General features: G+C 43.1%; 1 protein-coding gene across 1 annotated transcript in view; it reads right to left on the bottom strand.

Annotated features, from left to right (window-relative positions):
* Positions 1–20,216, bottom strand: part of LOC147725914 (extracellular calcium-sensing receptor-like) — a 181,945-nt gene that overhangs the window by 51,466 nt on the left and 110,263 nt on the right. Inside the window, exon 3 of the mRNA XM_086963387.1 lies at positions 1,209–2,036. Coding sequence (XP_086819513.1) covers positions 1,209–2,036 — 828 coding nt within the window. The remainder of the gene's footprint in view (positions 1–1,208; positions 2,037–20,216) is intronic.

The raw sequence follows: 20,216 nt of genomic DNA on the forward strand, positions 1-20,216 counted from the left end.
GCTAAAACCCCCAATTAATTTTGAGTTTTTCTTCGCTGTCAATTATCTTTTCTCCCCTTTAGAGCGGTGCCTCACATCCTGAGCAGTTGCCAGGTGAGGTGAGGTGATTTACCCACACCTAATGGGTAAGTCAGAATTCACGTTAAGTTCTTTACCTTCACTGATAATTAGTTGAATTATTGGGGATGTCGACTCATTTTCAAATCATATTATTTACACAAGTACCGAATTTAATTTATGTTTGTATCTCTCTTCTTTTACACAGGTCTGACAACTCCAACAGCCTAGAACTTTGAGACCGGGTCTGTATAGTTGTATCTGTTCCATTGAACAGGAGTTATCTACTTTTTAGTTGCTTTGTCACAGTTACTTGTTCACTATTTGTAGTAGCTTACACTTGTAGGTCCTGAGGAATGCTAGACACTCTGTAGGTCACGAAAGCAGAAACATATAGACCAACTCTCACAAATGTTATAGTGGCAGTTATTTTTTCAAACTGCACTATCATTCTTTTTAATCCTGACACCACATGATTTATATTAAAAAGAATTCTCATGGTAGCCAGTTTTATTACACTTCACTTTTTCACTTTAGCACTGCACCCATCACCTTGTATTACATTGGAGCTCCTCATCTGATGGATCTTAATGTATCCAGCTAAACACTTGAAAACAGCCCTGAGCTCCTCCCTCACAGTGAGGGGGTTGTAGCCCTCGGCTGTACTAGGTTTTACAGCCAGGAGGAGATCCCTGATGATGAAGCATGTCACCTTTGGTGAGTGATAGGATTCCGTCCTTTAAATTGGGCTTCCCAGCAAGAGATCACATCAATTTACACATATTTTATTAGTTTGGCTTGTGTATAAGATGGTTAAGGTGCCAGGTGATAAAGGAGACCCATAGATATATTTGTCGTTTTTCATATCTGTTTGGGATCATATCTGTGCTGGTCGTTAAACTTTCCCAAGGTACCTCTAACCCCCAGTTTATTTCTAGGTATAAACCATATCAGAAAAGGTATGATCTGCCAGTACATCTGAAGAATCCTTACCTTGATGAAGTAAACTTTTAATAGACTTATTTTCATGCAATACCTATACCAAATTGAATTTGTTAAGCTACTGTTAACAAGTAATGGTCAGGAATTCAGTGTTTTTTCATGGTAAGAGACACATTTTGCATTGCAAGTTTATGCAAAAAACCCTTTACCTTCCAGGGCTTGAGATCCTGAATGAAACTGCCAGTAGCATGAGCAGTTCCTTCCTTTGGGGGTGATTCAAGCATCCCATGTAAAGCGTGTGCTAGAGCATAGACAGCTGTGTAAACACTAAATGTATATCTAAAGTTCACAACATCATATTCGGGCAAATAAACACTTTTCAATGTTTCATTTCCTGAACAAAAAGGGAAATTAAACTCGCTCTTATTCCCTCTTCCACGTGATATACATTCGAAAAATCCTTCCCATATTTTGTCCAAGGTACTGTACTCTGGAAATATGGCAGGATTAACACCATGAAGAAAATCTTTAAATCCAAGGATTTCCCCTTTCGTGATTGAAAATGTGATGATTTTAGTAAATGTTTTCCAGGCATCTGGTAAGATAAAAAGATTCACAAAATCTGCAGGCCCTAACACAATCCAAACCTTTTGAGGCACATGACCCCAAATACTAAACCAGAAAAATGGAGCCACTGCTGTGCCAGTGCCGTATAGAATGATGACCTGAGCGGTGATCCTCTTGATAGCCCTAGCGATCAGCATCAGTCTTTTACTATTCGTTAATGAAACGGTAACAGGTAACAAATAAAAAAATTCAATGCACCCTCCACTGTTGGTGATCAATGTCCTCAGTTGCCGCAAAGTTCTCTCACCACTGTCATCCTCTGAAACAATAACCCCAACCCAGCTCCAAGAAAATGTGTTTAACAACTGAGAAATACCTTCCAGCTGGGAGGACTCATTGGGAACAGTCCGGTAAAAGGATTGGAATCTCAATTTGTTACTAAATATTGGATCCATAGCTCCAAAACTAATCTGTAAATGAGAAATAAAGAGCTAGTGAAAACTTACAACACACTCCTATATGGGCTATGAGGCAGACACAATTTTAACCCAAGATTGGGTAATTAAGAGAGGAAACAAATATATCAATGGTTTGAATGAATATAACATATTGCAATAGCAAACATGCTCTTCAGAAACATTAATAAATATTTAAGAAAAAATAGATTCAAATCAAAATATTTTCTGTCAAGATCTTTTCAGTAGAATACCTGTATGACCTCTGATTATTTGTAAAGGGTTTCAATAAACAGTTGAATTGAGAATCTTGTTTTAGAAAACAATGGCACATATTTGATCCATCAGATAGGTCATATATTGCTCAAGAGTGGTTTTTCTTTTACTGTCTATGCTACCAGTAGTGTAATGAACGAGGTAATCCTAGTATGAGGCAACATATCTCACTCTCTGAGAACAGCAAAAGGGTTTATGAAAGGTACTCATGGTCTTCATCACTGGGTTTTACTAAGGATTGCACTGCTTGTCATAGTTCTTAAGCCTCTTCATGATGGAGAAGGGCTATGCGAAGCTGCCTGTGCATTCAATACAGCCTAGAATGCCTGATGTTTGATCACTGTTATTTGTGATGGTTATGCATATCTTTCATGTGCATGTGGCAGAAAAAAAATGCAGTACATTGAACTGAGTGGTACATTGTGTGAGCCATAGAGGTACTACTAGTGGTTGGAGATTCAGACAGGTGCATGTATGTTTGGAAATTTGGTTTAATATCCAATTTCTAGTGGCTCAGACAGGTTTTGTTGAAGGCTCTATATCACACTATTAGCAACACAAATATTAACCTAAAACATTATAGCAGAAATAATGAACTTGAAAATATACTTACACCTCCCACTCTCTCACACAATCACACATATATATTGTCAAGATATGAAGTTAAGAAAATTAAATCTGAATGGTAAGACATACTTTTCTTAACTCCATATCCACATACCATGACACTGTGTGAGTGCATGTGTGTGTTTTTGTATCATCATCATACTCAAAGTTAATTTATGTGGAGCTACTCTTTTTTTCAGGACATCAGTAATTTGGAAAATATATTTATTCCAGGCTGATAATTGTATCTTGGTATTCCAGTATTAAACCTTTCCAGAAAACAAGAAGGACTCAGATTGAGATGTTTATGAGTAACCCATTCCATGGGAGTTCAGTGTCAAAGGAGGAAGATCTTTAGCAAACCTGAGCTTACAATAAGGACAGATTGCGTTGGTAGAAGGGTGAAGGGAATATCTTTACATGGACAAAGAGTAGCGGAATCTTGTTGTTCTTCAGAAATTATTTTGTGAGATCTCTGAGTATTGTAATGTGTTTTGGTAATTCTTTGCCAACTTGGGTATAGTTAAAGTAGACCAGTTGACTTACGGGGCATGTGATGCAGATACAGCACAAGTAGGAGAGTTAGGTTGTGCATGCAAAAGGATGAAAATGATGACTAGTATTACACTCATATAGGCCTCAATTGTGAGCGTAATGGTAAATTGCAGCCCCAGTGGAAACCCCTCCATTCACGGGTATCAGAAATATTCATCACAATAATTGTCATGTGCAATAAAATATGACAGAGTGGGTTTTCAAAAAATAGATATTAGCAGGGTAAATGGCACGGATATCTGCATGTCATTCCTCATATGCATAGCAATCACCAGGTTTTCAGTATTTGTCAGATGTCATAAATATTTCACCAATACTCGTAACTAAGGCCTTAAAAGTAGTACACCTGGGTGTAATTTAAAAAAATGTTGTTTTATTTTTTTTGTGGACACACAGGGCGCAATCATGTCAAGTTTTAAGTTTTATTTATTAGAGCCTAATTTAGATCTTGGCAAGACTCCCGTCATCCCTCCGTGGTGGCTTTCAAAAATACTTTGTCAAGTTGATACATTCTCGCCCATTAATTTAGATGTGGGCTGGCTGATCCTCCGTCGCTGAAGCGGTTCATCTCCGTTGTTGCTGCTGACTCCTCTGCTGGCTAACGTTACTCCATCACCATCAGGGTGGCAGGATTGCGCCAAGCCTATTTAGATTTCACAGTTTTGCTGGCATTGTCCTAGCGGCAGATTCCCATTGACGGGACACATTCAATATTGTATTAGTCTTGTGGCTTTTGGATGGATGCTAGCATCACACACATGATGTGTTTTGGCTAAGCATGGGCGAATTTTGTGAATCTGGCGTTCGCGAATTTGCGTATTTGCGAATTTGCAATCCGCAAAATTCACGAACTCTCGCGAATTTGCAGATTTTTTTTTTGTGTTCGTAAGGGTTTCCGCCAGTTCGCGAGGGTTTTTTACCAGTTCGCAATTGCGAACTTACTTGTCGGCTCGCAACGGTCGCGACTATGTTGTCTCTACGTCTGGTTCATCATCACAGGTTCACAGCACCCTCTGTTTCACCACTGCCACCCTCTGTTTCACCCATGCCACCCTCTGGTACATCAATGCCACCCTCTGGTTCATCATCACTGTAGATTATGGGGGGGGGAAGCAAGCACACCTGCCCTGCTTCAACTGACAAGAATTAATTTGGGGTTGATTTATTAATGTGTCACTTTTTTAAAATTCCAGTCCGGCACCTGCTTCCTTATCTGTAATTTGCTTTCTGTTGCAGTGCAATTTTTTTCCCCAGGACCTTTGTGGCCTACTTGTAGCTATTCTATGAGCCTGCTGTGAGGGTCAGAGCAGGGTCATAGAATAGTTGTAAGTAGGCAACTGAACTCTGGAGGGGCCCCTCAGGAAGCACTACAGGGAATGGTTACTAATGATGAGTTTGAACTTTTGCACCTGCTGAGTGCTTTCAGTTTTGTTAAACTCGTTTTTCTGCAGAACAGCAACTGTAATGCCCCAAACAAACTTACTTGTGAAAGTTGATTTCTAATCCAAAAGTGATCCAAAGAAAGTCAAAAAGGCCTCAAATCCAAAAAAGTGCAGGCAAATGTCAACCTGAGGAGTTATTCTGATAAAAATCATCATTTTCAGAAGGTTTATGCTGCTTGCTGGTGGATTTCTTGTGCAGAATTGCAAATTTTGTAATTTCGCGAGTGCGAGATTGTTGCTGCCCGCCGCATCTACATGTTCGCAATTGCGAACTCTCGTGATGCGTCGCCAAACTCCCGCGGGATCCCGCAGCAAGATCCAAAATGGCGCAGCACTCGCAAAATATCGAGAAAAACAACTCGGCAAACGCTGAATGACGGTAAGTGAACGCCGCGCGCCGCAATATTGTATCACCAAGCAAAAAAATCCGCCGCGTGCGAATTTGCGGATTTTCGGCAAATTCGCGAGAGTTCGCGGATTGCGAATTTACCGAAAATCCGCAAAATCCGCGAGCGGAACGGATTTTACGCTCATGCTTAGTTTTGGCTAATTGTTTTCACCTGCATACCACATTATAAAACTCACTTCATTTCAGACCATGATCCTTTGCCATTTCGCTGTTGCTTAACATTGGTAAGGAGAACATTTTTCATTTTCAGTCAGTGTTTTGGGGGGTTTCTCGGATTCTTGATCATTGGTTCTTCTTTCATTTATTTTCTTGTGTGTTATAAAATGTATTTAAGTTCATTATTTGATAATGGCAGGGAGGAGAAATCCCTGTTTTACTGAGGGAGAGTTGACAGTCTTGGTAGATTAAATTATTAGAGTAGAGCAACTATTACTTGGAGGTCAAGTACAAAGTACAACTATGGTTCAGAACATGCAAATAGTTGACAGAGTGAATGCTGTAGCAAGCAACTTGGAGGTTCAGAGGACTGGTGGGGTTTCTCCCAGTCCCCCTGAAAACTATATCTCTGGGAGGAAAAGGTTTTACAGATCCTAAATCCTGAAGGCTTGACTTGAAACCCTGATGGAGTGGAGGTTGGTAAGTTATAATTTTGAATATGTCACTCAACCTAAATGTCGTTTGTGCTTTAAATTAGCTGCTGCTAGTTTGTTTTGCACCTTTTTTTTAACATATACATCTATCTATAAGCGTTATCGTTTTTCTCTCATTTTACTCATTGTTAATATGTGTTGTTAAAATGTATGTTTTTTTCATGTTATTGTTTTTGCCCTGGTTGTTTGTTTGTTTGAATATGTTATGTTGTATTTAACTTACAAGTGCCAATCTCAATTACATTTAACATGATGTTATGGTGCTTGTAAGTATTTTTATATTTGTGTTTTATATTGTAAATGTCTGTTTATTTTTATGGCATATTTTTACTAGGTATGTTTAACTTACAATTTAGCATTTGTTGTTTAATTGAAATTACTACAACTACAATGGTGGCGTTTTTGTTTTGTTAAAATAATATTGCTATGTTAAGTCTGTCATTTTATTTTTTCTTTCATATTTTCATATGTGATGTAGTTATCAATAACTATTTTATGCTACGTTTTGAAATATTTTTGCTCAATTTTGCATGTTGTCCTTTTCTTGGTATTTTATTGAATTGATGTTATTTTTTTACAAGTTTATTGGCGTAAATGTTTTCATGTATGCCATTTTGTATGCTCAATATGTTTCATTTTTTATAAATGTATTTTCTAATGTTTACATGATTAATTCTATTTATCCTTCTGAGTTGTTTAATTGTCCAAATGTTAGACTGCTATGCTCTGGAGTTGATTATTTCAGATATGTCTTCTCCATTGGGTTGTGTTGGATGTTTGGTATTTTATATGTATACTGCCTAATTCGTTTTTTTCAGGACACCATTTTACTCTGCTTTGTAAAAGTAATTTTAGTGTTTAATTTAAACTGTTTATGTACTCTATTATAATACTGCCGAAAGGTATAAACACTATATTAATTCCCTTTTTCCTTTTTGTTTGATTCATTTTTAACGTTAAAATCATTTGATGTACAATCCAGAATATTACCATTTGAGTACATTATAATGGGTCCAACACCGTAGAGTATGTGGACAACCATCTGCTACTGCTACTGATGATACCTCCACTCCAGGACAGGAACAAACCTTCTGTGAGTAATTCACTCCTGCAGGTCTGGATGTCGAGGAGCAGGCTGGTCCACCTGGTCTGTAAACTGGAGTATTTTGACCCCTTCCTTGGTTCTTTGTGGGCTGAACCGTTACTCCAGTCCACATCTGCAGACTTCCTGCTTCTCAGTAGAGATTCCAATTTCTTCCAGCTTATTTTGCTTTTAAATATTTCACACGCTTCACAGTTACACCTTGAACCTTGGGACTCCTACCTACATTATAGCACGTAATCCATGAAGCCATTTTATGAAAGAACAGGCCGACTAAATGATTGCACAAGGCATTATATACACCCATTGACCTTTTAACAGGCCGCACCATAGGTAAGTCCCCAAAATTATTCATTCATTTTTTGGGCAAAAAGTATAATGGGATACCTCTTTGTATGAATTCTTTTTTGTATATTTTACTCTCTCACCTAGTGTTTTGTGATTTCATTTGGGAACTCTGTCCTGTACAACATACAGTGTATTTGTGGGTATCTGATTAGGTATGAACTTCTTACTGGTCAGTCACCTTATCATATTATAGCAAGAAACATTGGTGAGAGAATCTATCCTATGGAACCTTTTAGTTCAGCTTTCCTTCCTATACTGATGGGATCTATGGATCAATCTTGTGTTATGCTTTTACTTGTATTCTTTTCACTGCATTCTTGCCTTTGTATTTCACATTTAATGTTAATTATCAGTGACATAAACATGGTAAATTGCGATGGTTGGCTCTAGTCCTTATATACAGACAAATGTATTTTGCTAATTGGAGCACTCATTTCCTTAGTTTTCTACTGGATTGCCACCCTACCGTTCCTTGTCTTTACACTGGCAGTTTGTCTAATATCGCCCAGAGGAAGGTGCCACCTTATCCCTGGTAAGTCATGAAACATTGCACCTGTTCTACTAATGGAACTAGAAAGAAATATGTACTAATATGATTATGATTGTGTATTCATTCCATTGTTGTCAAGCTGTTTATGAACATCTATCAGAACTAATATATTACTAAGGAACTGAGTATAATCAACCTCTAAACACCTTTTTTTGATTTTATTGGTTTTGTGTTGTTTATGAGAGAGAATTGGGTATGTTTGATTGGTGTCTGTTTGCCACCTATATGTTTGATGGTTGTGTAGTTGAAATTGTATATTTTATATTATGTAATTAAGTTTCAAATTCTTTTGTGAAATTGTGTTCCAAGCTATTGCTGTTCTTACTATGCTTCATTAATGATGAAATAAACAATAAAAAAGAACCAACAAATAATTTTGTGTATAAAGATCTTGGCTCTTTCAAAATAACCTTTTTATTATAGAAGTTATACTGAGTTATATATCCAAGGGAGATTTGAGTTTTGGTTTGTCTTTCTTGGTCCATCTGGGGAAGGTGACCACCGCGTTCCTACTGCGCTCAGAGTGATTCTTCGAACTGCGCTGCGCTGTGGCTCGCGCTCGCACTTTTAAAAAACCCTTTTGGTATTTTTGTTAACTTGTGTTCTTATTGCCCTGCTTTTATCTCCGCCACTGCTGCGACACACCCTGGCCCTCACAGCACTATAAAACAAATTAAAGCACCGCTACTTAGCGGGTCCGGGCTCCCGGGTTCCTCGAGTCACGTGACTTCTTCGTGACGACGCCATCTTGGGAAGGCTGGTTCCTTCCTGCTGGGGGTCAGCGCGCTAGCGCTTGTTCCGCCACTCGCCTACTTAAGGTGAGCTTCTACTTGGGGTCAGCCTGGAGAAGGTGACCACCGCGTTCCTACTGCGCTCAGAGTGATTCTTCGAACTGCGCTGCGCTGTGGCTCACGCTCGCACTTTTAAAAAACCCTTTTGGTATTTTTGTTAACTTGTGTTCTTATTGCCCTGCTTTTATCTCCGCCACTGCTGCGACCCCCCCTGGCCCTCACAGCACTATAAAACAAATTAAAGCACCGCTACTTAGCGGGTCCGGGCTCCCGGGTTCCTCGAGTCACGTGACTTCTTCGTGACGACGCCATCTTGGGAAGGCTGGTTCCTTCCTGCTGGGGGTCAGCGCGCTAGCGCTTGTTCCGCCACTCGCCTACTTAAGGTGAGCTTCTACTCGGGGTCAGCCTGGAGAAAGTGACCACCGCGTTCCTACTGCGCTCAGAGTGATTCTTCGAACTGCGCTGCGCTGTGGCTCGCGCTCGCACTTTTAAAAAACCCTTTTGGTATTTTTGTTAACTTGTGTTCTTATTGCCCTGCTTTTAACTCCGCCACTGCTGCGACCCCCCCTGGCCCTCACAGCACTATAAAACAAATTAAAGCACCGCTACTTAGCGGGTCCGGGCTCCCGGTTTCCTCGAGTCACGTGACTTCTTCGTGACGACGCCATCTTGGGAAGGCTGGTTCCTTCCTGCTGGGGGTCAGCGCGCTAGCGCTTGTTCCGCCACTCGCCTACTTAAGGTGAGCTTCTACTCGGGGTCAGCCTGGAGAAGGTGACCACCGCGTTCCTACTGCGCTCAGAGTGATTCTTCGAACTGCGCTGCGCTGTGGCTCGCGCTCGCACTTTTAAAAAACCCTTTTGGTATTTTTGTTAACTTGTGTTCTTTTTGCCCTGCTTTTATCTCCGCCACTGCTGCGACCCCCCCTGGCCCTCACAGCACTATAAAACAAATTAAAGCACCGCTACTTAGCGGGTCCGGGCTCCCGGGTTCCTCGAGTCACGTGACTTCTTCGTGACGACGCCATCTTGGGAAGGCTGGTTCCTTCCTGCTGGGGGTCAGCGCGCTAGCGCTTGTTCCGCCACTCGCCTACTTAATGCTCGCTTCTGACGTAGCGGTCTAGCGCAGCGGTCGCGCCTTCGCTACGCCTGAGTCTCGCCAGAGTCCTGCCCGTCTGCACCCGTCAGCGCTAAGGCAGGGCTAGGACAGGGGACTCTGGACCTTTTAGCATGATATCTGCAGAGAATCTGCGTCTTTTACGGCATCAGGTATGTGAATCCTGCGTTGGCTCCTTGGATCCTCTTAGTGGTCCTTTTCAATGCCCCACTTGCCCTTTCAACCTGCCTATGCCTTTGTGCATCAACAGTCTTCAGTCGAAGTCCTCGGCTATTAATCTACCTACCGATACCATAGGCATAGTTAATCAATCCACCCTTAAAGTTATGCACTTGAATGTTAGATCATTGTCTTGTCACTCCCAAGAAGTCTTTTCTTTGATTTCCGATGACAATCCGGACATCTTCTTTTTTACGGAAACTTGGTTACATGACCAATCCATGGCGGTCATTAATCTAGCACTTCCTGCGGGTTACATTATGCACTCCCTTCCTCGCAAGGCCAGAGGTGGAGGTATTGCAGTTGCGGTAAAAACCTGTTATCACTGCATCTGGAAACCTGTCACCATAGCTGGTTGCGAGAGCGCTTTTTTTAACATTTCAGTGAATCCCCATTTCACCTTTACGGGACTTCTAATCTATAGACCACCTGGGCCTGACGCCGCTTTTCGTCAAAGCCTTCCAGAGGTGATTTCCTCCTTAGCTCTAAAAACTGCCAATTTCACAATTATCGGCGACCTCAACCTGCATATGGATGCTCCTCTTTCAAACTCGATCATAGCTTGCTGGCTGATTTAGAGGCGTTCCAACTGACCCAATTGGTGCAATTTCCAACCCATACAGGCGGCCATCTACTAGATCCCGTTCTGACGAACCTCTCTACGAATATTTCAGTACTCCATCCCAGACCCATGGCATGGACTGACCATTATCTTATTGAATTTCGTATCACTACTTCCTTTTCTTTGCCAAAGAACAATTCTTCTGCCAGTCTTAGACGCCCCTGGAGAAACTTAAATTTAGAGCATTTCCATCAGCGCCTGCTGAAATTCCATCCTTCACCCCCTACTGAAGTTTCCAGCGGCTACGACAGTTTCTGTGAGTGGTTAAATCACTCATTAGATTTACTTATCCCGGCTAAGTGGAGCAAGACTAGATCTAGTCCTTCCAACCCCTGGTACAATGATTCTCTTAAAGCACTCAAAATCTCCTGTAAAAAGGCAGAACGCGCATGGCGTAAAACCTATGATACTGACCTCAAGGCAGCCTATAGGGCTTGCACTAGAGTGTATCATCGGGCCATATGCACGGCCAGGGCTGCGTTTTACTCCCTGGAGATAAAGAACAGTACCAACCCCACCAAGGTTATTTTCAGGGTATGTAAGGACCTTACTAGTAAAAGGATTGATACTGCCGCTCTCCAACCTTCTATGACACACTGTGAGGACTTAGCCTCATTTTTTGTCGAAAAGGTGGAGGCTATCTACAAGTCATTCGCTCAGCTTCCTATTGCGGAGACTAGCTCTATGTCACTGGTTCATAAACCATTACTGATTATTCCTAGCCCGACCTTGGATGAATTCACTGCCGTGACGACTAAAGTTAAATCCGGCTCCCCGGACGATCCCATGAGACCCAATCAATTTCGGGAATTTGCTGAAGGCTGCTATCCGGCTCTACATGGCCTTATTAACTTATCCTTCAGCACGGGTAGTGTTCCTAAAGCTTGGAAACAGGCGACGGTTATTCCAATTCTTAAAAAACCCGCCCTCGATCCTACCAAGCCTGAACACTACCGCCCTATATCTCTTCTTCCTTGGCCAGCTAAATTGGCAGAAGCTCACGCTAATGCTATTTTATCTTCTCATCTGCAGGAAGCTAATATATTGGATAATTCCCAAAATGGGTTTCGTGCAGGCCACAGCACAGAAACTGCCCTTCTGGCTGTGGTGGAACACATCAGGCATGTGTTGGATCTGGGTCAGACGGCGGCACTGATCCTTTTGGATCTCAGTGCCGCATTCGACACTGTGTCTCACCAGATTCTGCTACATCGCCTGATGGAAGCCGGAGTCGGAGAGGTGGCACTCGAGTGGTTTCGCTCCTTTCTTAAGGATCGTGCCTTTAAGGTTTCCACTCCCCCTTTTGTTTCTGCCTCTCGCCCCATACTCCAGGGTGTCCCCCAAGGGTCGGCCCTAAGCCCTACCTTGTTTAATTTATATGTCCAGCCATTAGCGGAGGTAGCCCACAGCTTTGGTCTCTCCTTAGTGTCATACGCCGATGACACGCAGCTGGCGGTGGCACTTAATGGCGACTCCAACATGGATGCCCCCACCTTTCAGTCAGCCCTAAAAGCTGTGGCAGGCTGGATGGCGAACAACCGGCTTCAACTTAATGCCTCTAAGACCGAGGTCATTATTTTTGGTAGGGAAAGTGAATTATGGGGAGATCAGTGGTGGCCTTCCGATCTTGGCCCTGTCCCCTCTCCTGTGACAGAGGTTAGAAACCTCGGGGTGTGGTTTGACAATAAGCTTTCTTTCACTTCCCACACAAAGCGTGTGGCCGGTACTTGCTTTGGCACTCTGCAGTGTCTCCGTCCAATCTTCAAGTTCTTCGATGCGGAGACTAGACAGATTATTGTTCAAGCCCTGGTTCTTACCAGACTGGACTATGCTAGTTCCCTGTTTTTGGGCCTAAACCAGGCTGAGCTATCTCGCCTTCAGAGGGTTCAGAATGCGGCGGCTAGGATGCTTGTTGGCCTTCCAAAATTTGTCTCGGCACGTCGGACCATTCAGGATCTTCATTGGCTGCCGGTGGGGCAGAGAATTAAGTTTAAAGCTCTTTGCTTAACTTTTAAAATTCTCAAAACAGCCTCCCCTCCTATCCTTGCACAGACCATCCAGCACTATGTCCCTGCTAGAGCTCTTCGCTCTGCCGGATCTAATCTGGCTATGGTGCCACGTATTAAAAAATCTAGGATGGGCGGCCGCTCTTTTTCAGTGATGGCAGCATCCCTTTGGAACTCTCTGCCTGCTCCATTGCGCTCCATTCCTGAGTTGCTTCCTTTTAGGAAGGCACTTAAAACCTTCCTTTTTGCCACAATTTAGGCCTTTCTTCTTCCCCACTGTTATCCTCTCCTTTTTTTCTGTCGTGTTGTGTTATTATTCTCCAAGCGCCGGGACGCCACTTTGCTGCGGCATCCGTGCGCTATACAAAAACCATATAACATAACATAACATAACATAACATCTGGTCTACCTGGGCAGACAGCTCCAGTGAGTCTCACATGGCCCACACCTATACATCTTACCCCCAGCAGTTACCACACCTCAGAATCTGGATGGATGTATGACGGTACAACACGTACCGTCACAACGCATCCCTTTAGCACGCATCCCTTACAACGCAAGTCGTTACCACGACTTGCGTTGGGGGTGCGGATTTCGAATAGTATAATTTACTATTCTAACACCAGTCCCCGTGGACCCTAGGGAAGGTGTTGGGATAGTTAATTTACTATTTGTAATCCTTTAGCGCCCTCCAGCGCAAGTCATGGTAACGACTTGCGTTGTAAGGGATGCGTGCTAAAGGTACCGCGTTGTTAAAACTTTGTGGTAAACGATGTTTACCCATCTGGATACCTCCTCTTCCTATATCCAAAGGAACAAGACCCTAATTTATGTGCAACTCAGCCCTGGCTGCTGTTGATCCAATACCACCACCACCTCCAGGTCAGTCAGCAGCACCAAGTGGGATGGGCCACACAGAGTCAAGGGCACAGGGTAGTGGGGATTGGGTTCACAGGAGAGAGTCTGTGTGCCAGCAAAGTGCAACTATTCATTGTAACCCACACCATCATTGACTAAGTCTTGGGATCCCTCAATCAGTGCCAAGAAATGATGGGCCAGGTCGTTACAGAGCTCTGGGAGATGAAGCAGTTGCAGAGGGGGCACAATGTTCAGATGGAAAATCAAAACTTCAATTTGGCCTTCCTGAATGGGGTGCTGCATGATTATTTTACCTATATGTTCAGGGCTTTTCCATCAAAGTCTTCCCCTTTCTGTGGTTCAAAAACATTTGGCTCTACTACATCTGTCTCAACCCAAATAACACATCTGCACCCACCTCTGACTTTGCAGCTGTGGATCCACCAGTCACCAGTAAGGGACATTTTTCTGGACCAGCAAGAGAGGATGGCAAGACCTGCACCACCTCCAGAAAGAGGCACAGAACCTAATGTCCTCCTCTGTGTGACTAACGTTTATGCTGTGGGCTTTTTTTCTGGGCATATTTACCATGACAATGCCAGTTGTATTTTATACATTGGATTTCAAACAATTTGTGCTCTTCAATAATTGTTTCATTCCCCATGATTGACTTATTCTTTTTTGTTAGGCTTTTTTTTATCGTGTTTACATTTTGTTTTGTTGTATAAAATAAAAAATGACAAAATCAAAGACTGATGTTGTATTTCTTTTCTCAATTACTTACCTTTTTTGTTACATCATCAAGTTTTAAAAGCTTAATTAAAAAGATGGCTTAGTAATAAATAAATTACATGTAGGTAATACTTTTTTTTAAATGACAAAAAATGCGAAAATCTACAAGCTGGACTAAAGAATTGCTTTACATATTTTTCAAATATATTAGAACCCATGCATATCCCAAACACATAATGATATATTTTAATTCACAGTTACAGATGTTGCCACTATGGAAGAACGGGATATAACTAAAAATGTAATGTTAAATAGGCAAGCCATTAATGATTTATGTAATCAACTGGAGTCTGATCTTTTGCCTCACAATAGGAATCCCACATTAATAACACCAGTAGTGAAAATCATGTCAGTACTCTATTTTGTGGCCACAGGATCATCCCTATACACGTGCATTATCTTGTGGAATGTCACAACCAACTTTCAGTGGTGTGCTACAAGAAGTTCTTTCTTCACTGATGAGACACATCAACAGCTTCATAAACTTTCCACAAAATGAAGATTTTGCCAATGTGAAGTGATATGTTTATGATTTGGGTCACCTAACACATGTGGTTGGAACAATTTATGGCACACATATTGCCTTGGTGCCACCACATGGCAGGGAACAATTATTTTTCCAGGATCAACATATGAATCCTTTGTACTTCTGAACAGCACTGCACCAGTACATGTGATATAGCATAAAATGCACTTTTGATACAGTGTATGGTTCAAATTTCACATTTGTGAGTAAAAATTATCCTCAAACAATAGTAACCAAGTGAGCCAAATTGAATAAATATATAAGATTAAATGACTAAAACATCTGACTAAAACCATAATAAAATTATGTGTCTAACTCATTCACAAATGTGCTTTAACCAGTCTGTTTATAAAAAAACATCAGTTTTATAGTCATACATCTTAGAAAAAACCTACATGAATGTGGACACAGTAGTGACAGAGTAACACATACCGAAAACTTTACTTGTATGTCCTTTGTTATGTCCAGATGATAACTTAATAATTAACAAAAATAGAATACTTAAAGGGACTTTTCAAGAAGGAATGTTTCAACACAAACAAAACCGGTATTGTGCCTAACATATCCCAAGGGCAATATTTTTTATTATGCACTTGGAATTTGACGGATGAAAATTCCTTCTTGTATAAGTTGGGGTATCCAATCTGCAAAACTTCAAATCAGGCACAAAAAAATTACTAATTTTGAAATATTTGAACTGCATCGCATTTACATTATTATAAACTGTAAATTGCATTTTTATCTTTTAATTTAAAAAATATATTTGAATCAATGTTTCTTAAAATGTATTGTAATGTTGTACCTTTACTTTCCTTTAGAAACTTTATACGACCATTATCAGATAAGATCATAAAAGTACATAAAACAACAGTAGGCTGTAAATTACAACTGTGAACAGCATACAGTACATAAGTTCCATACATAATTAAAAGGAAATACAAAGTTAATTATGAGTTTCACTGAGTACATTCACAGCTGCCAAGTTAAAATATGAGATAAAATACGTAGGGCCATGTGTATCAAACTCTGATTTTGCGATTCTCAAATTGCGATTTTTTGCGAATCGCTATTTGCAAATAATTTTGCGAATCCTACATATTCCTTAATTGCAAATTGTGATTCACAAATAAGGAATACCTCCCCATTCATTCCTATGGGCCTATTGGCCCATAGGAATGAATAGGAAGACATTCTCAATTTGCGATTCTCAATTAGAGAATCGCAAATTGAGAATGCAATTTCAAGGGTGCCAGGGTGTCAAAAGAACACCCTGTTGCACCCCTGAAATGTGCATGTGTGCATACATGGCACACATACATGCCCTAAGGGCATGTATGTGTGCCACATGGCACTTTGAAAAATGCAAAAAAGTGAATTTTTCAGAGAAATCGCAAATTACCACCTACTTGAAGTTGGTGGTAATTTGCGATTCATTAGGGCCAAATTGCACTTTTTCTGTGCTTCTTAAATTGCATTTCAGGAATAGCAATCTGTGATTCCTTAAATGCAATTGCAAAAAAGGGAATCACAAATTTTGCGATTCCTTATTTTGCGAGGCAGTTTTTCTTTCATACATACCACTGAGCCCAATTGCGATTGCAAATGCCAAAATTCTGCGAATTTCAGCATTTGCGATCACAATTTTGAATGATACATATGGCCCATTATATAGTAATGTTGTACCAATTGTTGATGAAACTGGTAGAACAAACTAATGTTAACTTAGAATATTTTAGAATACAAATGTAAATTGTTTATAACTTTATTAATGTGTATTAAAACTATATCAAGCCCTTGGGGAGGAGCTTCGCGCGAGTCCAAGATGGCCGCGTGAGCTTTGGGCTCCCGTGACCCCCACCACCTCCGAAGACATCCTGCATAGTATACTGTGGCCTGACGGTGGGAATTTGCGGCGGAGGTGAAGCGGCGCTGGGCGCTGTTCTCCGCGTTTGAATCGGCCTCCGGGAGAAACATCGCCGACAAGTTTGCGGCCTGCTAGACAAGAAGCTGGGGCCTCAAGTGGGTGTCCGGCCCCAGCGCAAGTGCAACAACAACGGGGCCGGTAACCGGAAGTCGCCGGTCCGGCCCCGAGTCTGGGCCTGATCCTCCTTGCTCCGTGCGCCCCCCCTGCTGCTTGGGCCAACTGCGGGGGTCGGGAGAGACCCGTGCACACACCACCGCTGGAATTGTGGGCTGTGGGGGTGCCGAGGATCTGGCGCGGGTGGACTCTGCTCATGAGCGGCGGGCAGCTATCAGTGGTGCCGGGACCCGGGGGCTGGTGAGCGGCATGGAGACCCGGGTGCTCCCACTTTATAACGCGACCGCCGAGGAAGGCGGAGAATGACCCCCCGAGTGTTGTGACCTACCTGTGGGGCTTGGAGGTGTCACATTGGCGTGGTATGCGGATTGGAGTTGGCCCTTGTGAGATGTTTTAAGGGGCCCACGAGGCAGAGAGCCGCTGGTGACTGGTGGTGAGTGGCGGAGGTGGCAACCTACCTGGGTTGCTGAGAAACGATCCAGGAGAGGAAATTACGTGCTGACGAATGCCCGATAGTGCTGCAGTGAGCCCGGCTGGCCCTCCAGTTTTGTGATTCGCAAAGCCAGCGGCGAAGATACTAGCAGGGCCTGAGGGAAGTCAATGGTGCTCTGCTTGTATTGAGTGTTGTCTCTGATCGTTGCCGTACATCAAGAGATTGAGTGGCTTGTCCCGAGCCCAACACAGAAATGGCAACTAAACCGGAGGCTGAGAAACAGCAATCCAAGTCCACCAGGGGGTCCCGATGTATACAGACTAATAAGTTGGATCGCTGCACGCAACCCAGGGGCTCGCCTACTGGGTCTGGAAAGCCCTAGGACAGGGGTGGAGAGGCCTCGGGCCCAACATCATAGCCCACTTTATTGGATGTGATGGCAGCCATAGATGGGGTTAAAACCTTCCTTGGACAAAAGATGGAGTTGTTAGACCAAAAGTTGGACACCGTTACCATCGAGGTTAATTTAATCCAGGCTGATCCCACCAAAACAAGTGAGAAGGTAAAGTTGTTGGATATCAAAACGGCGAGTTTGACAGACGATGTAGCGCAGCTGCAGCAAGAGGTCCGGAACCTTAAAGGATCTAGTGAAATGGTGAGCCGCAAACTGGACGAATACGGAGGAAGGGCCCGGAGAAACAACGTGCGCATTATTGGTGTTCAAGAGAGGGCAGAGGGTCAGGCTCCTGATCTTTTTGTGGAGGACATTATACTTAATCATCTGAAACCGAAGGGGCTGGGGAACTTCTTCACGGTGGAGCGGGTGCACAGGATTCCGGGAGGAAGGCCGGGGACTCCGCCTCAGCCAATGATCGCGAGGGTGCTCAACTTTAGAGATAGAGACGCTATCCTGCAAGCCTCCAGAATTGGGGGCTCCCTGAAGTATGAAAATTCCACCCACAGTTTTTTTCCAGACTTTACGCAGGCGGTTCAGAGGCAGCAGCAGAATTTTCTCGGAGTCAAGAAGCGGCTTCGTGACAAAGGATTTAAATATGCCATGATGTTCCCTGCCAAGTTGCATGTTGAGACTGAGGGGAAGGTCTGTTTTTTTGACAATCTGGAAATTGCCTCAGAGTCTTCCCTCCCGGGGAGAACCTCAGAGACGGAGCGGCGAAGACGGAGAGGGCTCACAAGAACAGAAATGATGAGTACTACTGTCTTCTGTGACATAACATTTTGCTGGGTGGTGGGGTCATCTACGAGACATTCCCGCAAATCTGCATCTTTGTAAGGGGAGTTAAAACAGGCGTAACAATATCCTAGGGGTGTGCGGGGTTGTGGAGTGCCAAACTCCTCCTCAGATCTACTCTTAGATAGCCAGTTAGTTAGAATATGGGGCGACAGGCAAACTGCGAGTTGGGGGTTGGTGATTGCCATGAGCAGGGGTGCAGGGTGGGGGAGGGATGTGGTGTTTGCTGATGTGTGTTTGTGTTTTTTTTTAATTTGTTATGTTTTCTGTTATCGTTTACCAGGGCATCGAGTCTCAAGGCATTGAGTTGAAGTGTAGCAGGTTAATGCTGCAGAGGTCGGAGGATAGTCACGTGCTTTTCATTTTTGATGATGGGGGGTAGGGAACTAAAGGTATTGAGTTGGAATGTAAATGGGTTGTGGGATAAGATCAAACGTAGTGTGGTTCTTCAGTATCTTAATTGTCATGATCCTGATGTGGTTCTACTTCAGGAAACGCATCTAGTAGGAAATTCATGTAAAGCGATGCATAGAATGGGATACAGGTTGGTGGCGCATGCAGGATTCACTTCGGGATCCAGGGGGGTGGGAATCCTTACCCGGAAGGCGCTCCAGTTGGTGATTGACTCTATTTCTGAAGATGATAGAGGCAGATATGTTGGGGTGACAGGTTGTCGGGAGGGGCAAACCCTCTCCTTGTTGTCGGTTTACGTCCCCCCGGCTACTGATTTTGGGGGGAGATCTTAATGCGGTGGTCTCTGGAGTTATGGATAGACATCCTCCGAGGTATGCGGGACGGGTTCAGAGATGGCTGCCTGATTTCCTCGACGCTATGGGTTTGGTGGATGGTTGGAGACTGCTTCATCCGGACCAAAAACAATACACCTTTCACTCTGGTGCCCATGGTAGTCTTTCCCGTTTAGACTATTGTCTAGTGCCTGCGGCCCAAGCGTCTTACATCGCGGAGGCGACACACCTTGCTAGGGGCGTATTTGACCATTCTCCGCTCTGGTTTTTATTCTGTATTGCTTTGGGGTCGGGGGTAGGGTAGCCCCCATTAATCCCTTGCACATGCGTAACCCTAAAATCCGGAAGAACCTGATTAAGGCTCTAGATCACTATTTCCTTGAGAATGAGGGGTCAGTGTCCTCTTCGGTTTCACTCTGGGAAGCCTTCAAGACGGTTATTAGTGACCAGGCTCTGTCATTGATTGCAGGAGTAAAGAAAGATAGGAACAAGGAAATTGTTGAAGCAGAATTTGAGGTAGCTCGCTTAGAGAAGGGACTGGAGTGGGAGGTGACGTGTGCTAAACTGCACGTATTGAATCTTAAGCATCTCGAGTATAGATCACTGGTCACTGATAGCGCCAGTGCCCTGAGTAGAGAGCAGCAGGGTCGGTTATAGGATGTCGGAGATAAAGCAGGGAAACTTATTGCTTGGTTGGACAAGAAGGATAGGGCAGATCGTGTTGTCCCAGAACGTGTGACAGCGGAGGGAACACGACTTACAGACCCCCAAAGTATAGTGGATAGTTTTGCGGATTATTTTCAAACTGTGTACACCTCGGTCTTGGATCTACCGGAGGAAGACTCCCATTTGCTGCTGCAAGA

Source organism: Lissotriton vulgaris, chromosome 3_1 (genome assembly GCF_964263255.1).
Source record: "Lissotriton vulgaris chromosome 3_1, aLisVul1.2, whole genome shotgun sequence".
Classification (NCBI taxonomy): domain Eukaryota; kingdom Metazoa; phylum Chordata; class Amphibia; order Caudata; family Salamandridae; genus Lissotriton; species Lissotriton vulgaris.